This window comes from Ischnura elegans, chromosome 7 (genome assembly GCF_921293095.1).
Source record: "Ischnura elegans chromosome 7, ioIscEleg1.1, whole genome shotgun sequence".
Taxonomy (NCBI): domain Eukaryota; kingdom Metazoa; phylum Arthropoda; class Insecta; order Odonata; family Coenagrionidae; genus Ischnura; species Ischnura elegans.
Window position 1 is genome coordinate 41,945,643 of NC_060252.1, and position 10,896 is coordinate 41,956,538.

At 38.1% G+C, this 10,896-nt stretch overlaps 1 protein-coding gene across 1 annotated transcript in view; it reads right to left on the reverse strand.

Moving 5' to 3' along the window:
* Positions 1 to 5,206, reverse strand: part of LOC124162512 (transient receptor potential-gamma protein-like) — a 168,406-nt gene extending 163,200 nt beyond the window's left edge. Inside the window, exon 1 of the mRNA XM_046539078.1 lies at positions 5,038 to 5,206. Coding sequence (XP_046395034.1) covers positions 5,038 to 5,196 — 159 coding nt within the window. The 5' untranslated portion in view covers positions 5,197 to 5,206. The remainder of the gene's footprint in view (positions 1 to 5,037) is intronic.
* Between the last annotated feature and the right edge of the window lie 5,690 nt (positions 5,207 to 10,896).

Sequence of the window (10,896 nt, forward strand, 5' to 3'; positions counted from 1 at the left end):
GTAATTTGGTAGTAAAAGGTATTTTTTCACCCCCTTCAAAATTTGATACCCTCCACCCAAAAATTATGCTTTTCAAAATAAATTAACCTTTATTCTACTTCGAGACTTTAGAACCACAAAAACTACATCTTTGAGTAATGCTTGCAGACAAGTTTGAATGATACCTACCTCTTACTGTTTGAACACAGAGCTGCAATTGAAATAATCTTTACGGTAACGGAAATCTTTTCTATTATCCGATACTTTTCTACTTGATACAGGCATATACCGATGATGGCAAAACAAATAATTCAGCAATTTCCACTAAGCTCTGACTCTCAACTTTCCATGCCATACCATCAGCACTGTACCTATGTTTTCAAACACATCTTTTTATACATATCTTAGATCTTCCTTGTGTCTCATCAATAATTCAAAACAGCATTTTTCACAGTCAAAAATATTCTTTAATTCATTTAAGTATTGTGATATTGTTCTCAAGACCTAAAATTTATATGTAGATATAAACGAAGTTATTAAAGACATATGTAGCAATTTGACGTTTCTGTCAGAAATTGATGGGCATTTACGATCTTTTTAGATAAATATATTTATTGATTTAGTTAAGTTATTAACATAAATGTGTTCATGCACACGTTAGCCACAGCCAAAAAAGTGCTTTCATCATCTATTTATGAATTAAATATGTATACCAAACTAATATTCTGACATTTAAATCAAATAATATCGGATACATAACCACTACAGCATATCTGTAGCATGTAATCCTTTCTACCTTATTTGATGACGAAGCATGGAAAAAAGCCGAGGACAAAAAGCAAAGGCAAGATAACTCTTGCTCATCAATCTAACCCATTATTTTCCGGAAAAGTCATGAAAATTTCTTTTCAAAAATAAATAAAAACCAGGTGGAAAAACGCTGGGGATCGGGTTGGTGTGGTGGCTACATTGTTGACTTGCCACCCCGGGGACTCGGGTTTAAATCCTGGCGTTGGCGTATATTTTTCAAAGACTGTCCATTCCCTGCTTGAATGATGTTTGGAGGACATTACAAGTGCAACTCTCCGTCCGTCGGATGGGACGTTAAACCGTGATCCCCTTGCCGACTTTCGTTCAGAGCAGGCAAATAATGACGACGGGTTTCTCTCCACCCTTCCTTACTTACCCTTCCCTCCTGGCGCAAAAGACCCCTAGCTGTCGATCTCCTTCAAATACCATACCATATCAATAATGTTTCAAAAGCCTTTCAATCATTCCCCATTTTCATTCCTTTGATTTACATTCTTGTTTATCAATAAGTCTATTCCTTAGTTTTACACAACCAATAGATTCAACACACTACGCTCCTTCGAGCTTCTCAAGGCTCAGAAATTATCTAAACGAAAAGAAATCCCTGATTTTGGCATTTTTATTTATTTTATCTTCCAAATATCCACGCAATATAAAGGTGACTGTTGATTTGATTACAATAACGGCACAAACACGCACAGAAAAACGTTCTATTTTATACCCGTAATAGAAGACACCGTGACATGAGATGGGAAAACCTCACCCAACGCGAAACAGCGACGTGGGGGGTAGAAGGGTGCAAAGTAAGTTTAGACGTAAACAGACAACTGAACGACCTCATTTGCGATCGCGTATTTGTCATCGCCACGCTCCGCGGGATTCGCGTGGGTTGCTCAACCTCCTCTATTACCCCTCCCCCTAACCCCTCCTCACGCCTCTTCCATGCTCAAAACTTCCCCTCCCCTCAACCGATAATGAAGCAACCAGCGGGATCATCAATCAATCTCAGAGCTCTGGATCCCTGGGCCCTCTTTTTCAATGGCGGCTGCCGTCAACCCCATGCTCTCCTTCAACCCCACCACTCTCAGACGAGGAGACGGAGGAGAGAAAAAACAGAAGAATATTGAAAATACCCTCAGGAGAATGTGAGATAGGTGGAGGAGAGGATTTCCCAAGCCTCTTAAAACAAACGACAAGCGGGAGGAGAGAAAATAAAACGTGCATGCAAGCTACCTTGTCATTAAAATGTTATCACGAAAATATCTGAAATAATCTGAAAATCACACTGCAAGTCAAATAGAAATTTTACTTATCGATAATGCAAGTTATATAATAAAAGGTTAGCAAAATTCTATTAACCGGACATTTTTAATTGCATTCCTGAAGACCCTAGAGATCTGAAAGGATTGGCAGAAGTAAAGAAAGAGGTATATGCCTGATTATTGGAAAAAGTTATAAATTTTGAACTAGTTACGTTTAAAAGTCTCGTTACGTGCGTCTTCAAAAGGTGGAATACCTGAATATATTCTTCATATTTGATGTTCACTAGTTTTATTAATATGATTTGTTGTTCAGTGGATTGTATATCTTTCTGCAATTTGCCGCATGGTATGTATACGTGTGGAACCCTCTGACAACCTATGTGGATTAGGGGAATCACGTATGCTAAACGCAATAAACGAATATTGTTAGTATAAATACTCAAAATAGTAGCTATAGGAAATAAATGGCTCCACATAGTCGTACGAGGCCTCCGATCGAATTCTATACTTAGCTACAGGAAACACAGTAACATCTTTTACCCAAAAGTCTCTTACATGGGTTAGCAAGTCTTCAAATCCGAAAAAAATAGTGATTAACTACCAAAAATTGAATCAAAATGTGAATTCATCAGTGATATTCTTTTGCAATACAGGGCACAAAACAATTTACCCTTTAAGCACACGATTCCCCGTATATGTTTAATATATAAAATTAATCTTGATGAATAACGGAAATTATATTTTTATTCTGTTCATACTGACCTTTCCGAGTGACCATATTAGTGAGCATTTCCTATATTATTAAAAGTTATGGTTAATTAATTTGCACTCATACCATTGTAAAAGGAGCAAAGCCTTGCTCATTGTCTACAAAATTATGCACCAGTGAGCATTACGTGAAATGAAATTAGCAACGAAGACGTGTGCAAAAAATGGCACTTTACGAGACGTGCCAAATGTACACCATTATTGTCTGAGATAAACCTTAATCATTAAACAAATAGAACCAATACTAGGAAAAATATTAGTTTTTCGTATATAATTTGTGAAATAAACTGGAAAAAGGAATAAAATAACTTTTATCCACCAATATGAGGAATAATCTGGGGTAGCAAATACGGGCCTTTATTGCTATTAGAAGATATTAATATTATACAGGATTATAAGGTGAGGAAACGCAATGCTTGGCAGACGGTTTACCGAAGGAGTCATATGTACTAATATGAGATAATTGTATTCACCCGCATCGCAACTTCTTCTAAAGCCATCAATGGCAAAAGTGAAAACAAATCTGAATGGTAGCTTTCCTCGTACATGAGTCACCATAAGACAATTTCCTCTGGAGCTGGATCCAAACCACGGACCTTCAGCTTCCCGAGCCACTGAGCAAGCCATAACGCTACCCAAGTTGCTGATTTTATATGGCCAGCATACCAATTCACATGGTATTACATATTAGGTCATTCAAGGACCGTGGTTCGATTCCCGGTTTAGGGTCATTTTTTTCTGATGGCAATTCCTGTATATCCCCCCCCCGTTCAAGCGTCAGACATCGAAATCTTACGGTAATTATTTTTTTTATAATCTATTTAAGTAAACTTTTTTATAACTGTTTGTTCAAGTAACTGTATTGATTCATTAGATTTTTTCTATTCTTCTCTAAACACGAAAAAAATTACTTGAAAAGATAATATGCACGAAACAGCCATTTTCAGTAAAATAGATAAATAGTCACCTTTAAAAACAGATAAATTTAAATAAAATGAAAACATTTTACTAACGAAAACTGACCGAGAGATTGCTCAGGAAATATGGTAACAACATACATGATAGAGGTCCAGAATCTTATTAATCATACTCAACCGACTTGAAGATAAAAAATATTGGGTCCATCGCGTCACGACCTAATGTCTGTTTTTTTCTCGGCGAGCAATGACCGCGAAGACTTCTCGGGTTTCACGCTGGGTAAGGTCCTCCATATCTCCTTCCGAATATTCAATGTGCAACTCGACCATCATGGATTCAGGAATCCAATGTCATCCATGCCGTATCGAATTACACATCGAAAAGTTGGAGGGATATATGGAAGACCTTACCAGAAGTGAAATCCAAAAAATTTTCACGGCCACGTCATCCATGTGGGCGCCTTTTAGAATTCATCAATTTCTAATGGCCCCATTGGTAATGATTTTATATGCGTGAAATTAATGGCTAAATATTTATACAACGTCAATATATTATGAAAAATAACTTTGAAAAAGATGCAGGTAAGTATGTGTCATGATAGAAACAACAATGTCACGAATTTTTTTCCATGAATTCAACGCACGCAACTGGTGGGAAGTAGTTCAGTGGCTGATTTACGTTACACAGCTGCTAAAAGTGTTCATTGAATGAGGCATAGTTTCAAATGTCCTCGCTTGATTCTCCCTGCCGCAGTCGTTAGAAAACGATGGAAATTATTTGAGCAAAAATATTACAGTGAAAATTATTGCATAACAGCCTCCTTTTTTCTTAAATTTGATCGCATTGAAGTTTATTTCCGTCTAATATATCTTTCTCTAGCCGAATCGCTTGACATGTTGAAATGGGGATTTCGATTGGACATTGTTTTTTTTTGCTTAAGTTTGGGTGAGCCTTTCTTTAATTTTCAACCTATTTCTCATGCAAATAAGTTGAATGATATTAATCATAACACAGGTGATATATATTGTTGACTGCAAACACTTTTTGATAATATTTTCCATCGCGCATAACCATTTTTTTTTTCGAAAATCGCGCGAAATCGAAATTTTTCTAAGAATCATCAAAGAGAAAGTTCCATGTATATGAGCACTCATTGAGAAGGGAGGTAACAAACTCTCTTACTTATAGGGTTTATCAAATGTTGCTTTTTTTCTGAAATGAGGTGAGGGGTTGAAAAATTTCAACCGAATTACACCAGAAACTGCATCTTTTATATAAAGAAGATGAAATGTGATCCTACCTTGACCTTCTTGTCCAGCCCAGGCGGCTTCTCGACGGGCAGCGTGGGCAGGTAGGAGCGGGGGTAGCCCTGCGCCTCCACGTCCTCGCCCGGGGCGGAGGACCCTAGAAGGCCCTTAGGGCCCTTTCCTCGCTCCTCCTCCTCCTCGTCGTCCTCCATGGTGATGGGCCTCTGCCTCCTCAGGGCTCCGACCAGCGAAGAGGCCCGGCCCCTCGACGCGTCCTCGGGGGGGCGGCCCCCCCCTGGGCCCCCACCCTCCTCATCCTCGCCCCCCTCTTCCTCCTCCTCCTCAGCGCTATCTGCAATTACAGCAAAGAAGGAGAGGAGGAAATTAGGGTAAACACCTTCAACAAAAACCCACTTAGCAAAATACCCCAGAAACTGACAAAGGAAGTTAACATAGGGACTTATTTTTGGTATCACTTATGTCAAAGATATACCACTGGTGATATCTTTTATGGGTCGAAAATGATCATTTTTGTATCAAAAAGGGATATTTACCAGTTGTACAATTTGTTATTGGTAGAGAGTAATTAAATAACTTTTGTACAAGTACATCGGTATCAGTATCAATATTTTGCATCTCGTCACCCTGATTGCGGTATAAACAGTTCACACCGGCAAGCCAATTTATCCGCCATATTTTCCTGAAGCTAGGTACCAGTATTAGATGTTATATAATGATTATTAGAGTTAGGTTTGTTGCCACTCTATTACGTAAATTAACGTACACGGTTTTTTTCCGTTTCAATGTATAACTTCAACGTGCATGATGAAATAAACTTAAACATGAATTCTCTTCATGATTTAAATTAAGGAATTAAGGCTAGGAGGTTCTAGGAGCAACTGATACTGGGGGGTTTGGTTTAGCTATTATTAACTATTATTATTATCTATTATTCTCAATGCCCGTAATAGTCAGTAATTCACCCTGCAATATTTTGAAAACAAAATAAGTATAGGTACATAGCGAAGAAAGCAAGGACATGGCATAATAATAAAAAGACTGCAATAACATTATTCGCGCCTCAACTATCTCCGACAGTTACTCGGAAATCGAATAGATGAAACAGACAAGTAGGTGCAAGATATTGATCTCCATTTTCTCACATTGCACTCCATTTTCTACAATATTTGCAGCCAGAAGATAAAAGTCATTATAATTCAGAGCTTAAAGGCCCAGAGGCAAAGAGCAGATGTCGTATAATATCAGGTAAAAATAAACTAAAGAAATCATTCTATTCGGCTTTCACTAGGTAAAAATTAATTCTGAATGAGAATACAACCACTGTAAACTTTCATAGATTTACTTGATACGACGCGTTTCGAAAATGACGCCATGGCCTCGAAACGTGGCGTACCAAATAAATAAATCTGCTAATTTTTACAAAGGTTGTATATTTCCATTCAATTCAATAAAGTTGAGGACAGTCAATGCGTAGTAACTGTACCTAGGGTAAATACTCAAAGAGTTATGGAGTACTTCACATAACCTCCCAGGATCTAACTGATAGGTTATATCTTGTATGCTGTGATGCACGTTATGGTGGAAGTTCTTAATGCTAGTAAAATTAGACATTTCAATATTTCCACTGAATTTTATTATGACACTACGCTTTTCGTCGTTACAAACAACCTTATCAAGTGCAAAATAAGTAGGAACTCTTAAGACTTATGTTACACTTGATAATGTTGTTTATAACGACGAAACGCGTAGTGTTATAATAAAACTCAGTGGAAATATTGCAACGTCTAATTTTACTGATAGTTTACTAGAACTGGCAACGATGTGAGGAGAGCGGGGTGTAAGACATTTTTCCTCAAAAGTCGAACGTGCGCATACACTTCTGCGCCGTTTCTTTCAGACGGAACGCAATATAGCTCGATCGCGGAGCTAGAATTTACGGCGTACCCAGGTTCGCTCCGCCCGCGGTTAAATGGCCTGAATTAATGCCGTTCGACTCGGAAATTAACGTCTCGACCCCTTCAATTTTCTCCTTCCTTCCCCAACATTTTTTTGTCTAGCCTAGTCGGAAGAAAGTGGAGAAAATCTTGGTTCAGCAGCGCCTGGTGAGGCATTTCTTTAAAGTCACCCCTTTCAAACCTCCCAGGCCGTGGCCGTCACGGTAAACGACGTCAAATGGGTGGAAGTCAAGCGGAACAACTGCTCTTGAAGTCGGTTCTCAAAATGCAAAAGCCCTATCCCCGAAAACGATCCCATTAGAATTCAGTGTTTTTCTTTTTATCCTCCCTCCGAAAAGCTTTTTAAGGGTCTCGAATATGGCGTTCATTCACTGCTTGAAGGAGACATTCTTTGGGTTAACGTGCAATGAGAACGTGGTTGATTCGAAACTTATCACCAAGGGAGCTGAGTTAAGAGACAGGGTGATTAATACTAAAGCATTTGCATGGATGTTACCAACGACGAATATTCGGTGCTCAAAATTAAAATTATGTCATGGGAAAAGGATTAGGCAGTGAAGAGGAATTAGAAAATAAATAAAATTAATGCCTGCTGATGGTCAATTGGCATTTTTCGGGAATCATAAACAGAAATACAGAAAACAATAATTGAAAATGTGCTCCTTTACGGAGCAGAGCCAAGAGAAACAGCTCAAAAGTGCAGGCATACACTAACGGCCGTATAAACGTATTTTATAAGAAGTAGCACAATATAAAAACTACAAAAAATATAAAAACTAGAGAAATTTGATGCACGTAGAAGAAATATATCATACAAGTTATAAGTAAAGGAAGACAACTATAGTATTATGGAAATGTGAAAACAAGGAGAAGAAATATTGGCTAAAAATTGAATATAAAAATTGGCATAGGTATATTTCTAGGAAGAGAAAGAAAGGGTGATTAGCGACCACCAGAGGGCCAGACGAGGCAAGTCACAAAAGATAAGAAAAGGAGGTAAAAGGGAGCAAAGGCTGCAGAAGTTAGAAGGCTCTCATAAAAAGGTGTCAGAGACGGCCGACGACTGAATAGGACTTGCTTATATCAATAGATTTATTGTGATACGTTGGACATTAATAGATACCATCAGTGAAAGCCCTCGATGCCGGTTTGATAAAATGGGGAGAGGTACAGAAATAACCCCTTAAGAAACAAATACGGCGGTTTTGGTTGACATCAGGTGATATTTAACACAGGATGTGATATTTTGCAATAATATGTATAACGATCACTAGAATGTTGGGTAAATGAGGGAGAGGAAGGAATAGAATGGGATTTTTCAATAGAATGAGAGACAGTTGGCCTTATTGTGACTTTAAGAGGGAAGAATGATGAAGATAACGTGTATTGACAGTGTAAGTAATGAGGAAGTGCTAAGAAGAGTGGGAGAAAAGAGAAGGCTCGAGCAGAAGACGGAACAAGTTGACCACATTTTGGGGTATGATGGCCTGTTGAAGACAATCGTTGAAGAAAAGGTGGAAGGGAAGAAGGGCAAGGGACGGCCCGGAATGAGTGACAGAGGACAGGTTATAAAGGACGTAAAAGAGAAGAAATACGTTGCAATGAAAAGGCTAGCGGATAGGAGAGTGGAGTGAGAGCTGGATCAAACCAATATTAGGGCTGTTGACAAATGATGATGATGAAAAGGAAGTCCATGGATGGAGGGGAGACCGCTACAATATTTCTAAAATAATCCATGGAAGCCTACCTTAATCAGTAGAATACTTTGATAATAACAAAGTAACATTAAATAAAAATTACTACGGACAAGCCAAAACTTTTCTGCGCCACATTTGGTTTGAGTTCTAATCAAAACACAATAATTTTTATCCATGCATGTAAAATCATATTTTGCGTTATAAGACATTATTGACCCAATTTAATATCGAACAACTGACATGGATATCCAATGACGTGCATGATAAAATGAGTTGCCTTTTTATACATAGCTATGGATTTTTTAAATACTTGCACATTAATTTTTTTACAGAATAGCACGAGTTTCCTGCTTTAAGGAAGTAATTACAGACAACTGGGAAAGGGGAGAGAATTAAAGCATGGTAAAATTTGATTAAATTTTTAGGGCTAAATTTCAGAAATGAATCTCCATTCACGGCCTAGGGAATGGTGTGGTTAGGTGTGAAAATTAGTGCCAATTGTCCCGTCGGTAGATTTTCTCACGAGCCCCTCGTCCTTCAGGAAGTGCATTCCATAAAGTACCATAGGGACACCTACAGCGGCCACCGAGGGTCGACCTGAGAGCACAATTCCTACGTACGTTGTGGCTCACGTAATCGAGTCAACGGCACTTAACAGCGACGGTTTGTGGCTTTGGGCAAGCAAGCGGGACAGGAGCGCAGGTCTCACCCACGAGCCGTCGCTCATGTTAAACGGGAGAGAAACACCAGGACGTTGGGGGTGGATCGAGACTAGCAATGCTAAATAGTCGGGTATTTATACTCCAGAGTGTAAACCCTGGGTAAGTATGCGTCTTCAGGATTTTTTTGCATGGTTTTCAAGATTTTATGAGCCTATATCTAAATTTAGCCTCTTGCATGGATGATCATGAAGCAACCAACATAAAATAACGGAGGTGACGGGGTAAATCCTTCGCCAGTCAAACTGAAAGTCATCGATTCGAGTCTGGGTAAGTTGCCCCTATCCATGAAATGGATGTTTGTGATTGCCCTTCGTTGCTGATTGTTGTAAAATCCCTGTTGTACAGGCCTATGTGCTGTTTACAGGTATATGAAAAAATAAATACTACATATCTATGATTTAAAAGTAGTATCTTGCCTATTTACTATCTTAAGTACATCGGATTAAACTTAGTGTTTTACACAGGATTTTGCTAGTGTTTTCAAGGCTACTTTAGCGTCTCTTGGAGATTGAACGGGGATACCACGGCACCATACTCCTGGGTATTATTCCTAACGGTACACTTATCGGGTACGTTTACATGGAGCAAAACGTGAATTTGTCCTGACTGTACCATATCCCCTAATTTACTTTCTCCCTTTAATTCCCAGTTAGACCCTATTATCTTCACCCAAAGATCTGATTCTATGCCTCCCCCTTCGTCACTGCCCCAACTAATTTCCTTTCGAAAACCCTCCTAGTTTAGTACTCGCTAAATCATAACCCTCTCTCTCTCACACACGGATGTATTTTGAGCATAAATTCCGACTGAATGTTGCAAGTGGCGATTCAATTAAAAGTTACATCTACGAATGACATAAAAATATTTATAAGAATGAGTGTTATTGATTGCCTTACACAGCTTCAGAAAATTCTAAAATTAAGCATCAGGTACATGGGAAAAATCTTTTTACTGTGTTAATTAATTAAAACTGGTGTTGAGATTAGTTTTACGGTGAACCATTTTTAAATTTCATACACGAATTGCTATACTTAACAATATCCCTTAGGTCGATGTTAACCTAATTATATGTACCTCGGCAAAATAATAAGTGATGATGTAAATATACAGTTTATAATATAATTATACAGTTTAAATAGGCACTCCATGAATATGCTCATTAGTAATTTTAATTCCGACTAACAAGTTGAAGTATTGAATCATTCTATGCAAGGCAAATGCATTGCAAAACGGAAAATTCACTTAATACAAACGCAGAAACTTAAATTGAAATAGCTACTTGAAGCTAAAACATATTTTTAATAAACATCACTGTCATTTAACTTGTCATTTACATATCTATGCAATCATGAGATAAATTAATAATTAAACATTCAATTCAATTCAATAACTACGTTTTAGATACAGAGAGGTAAATTTACCGGGAGCGAGAATTTTAATTAAAGCCTAATGATATAGAGGTACTTCATAAAATACAGAGAAAAGGCCACACAACGCCATGACAAAACACATACAGG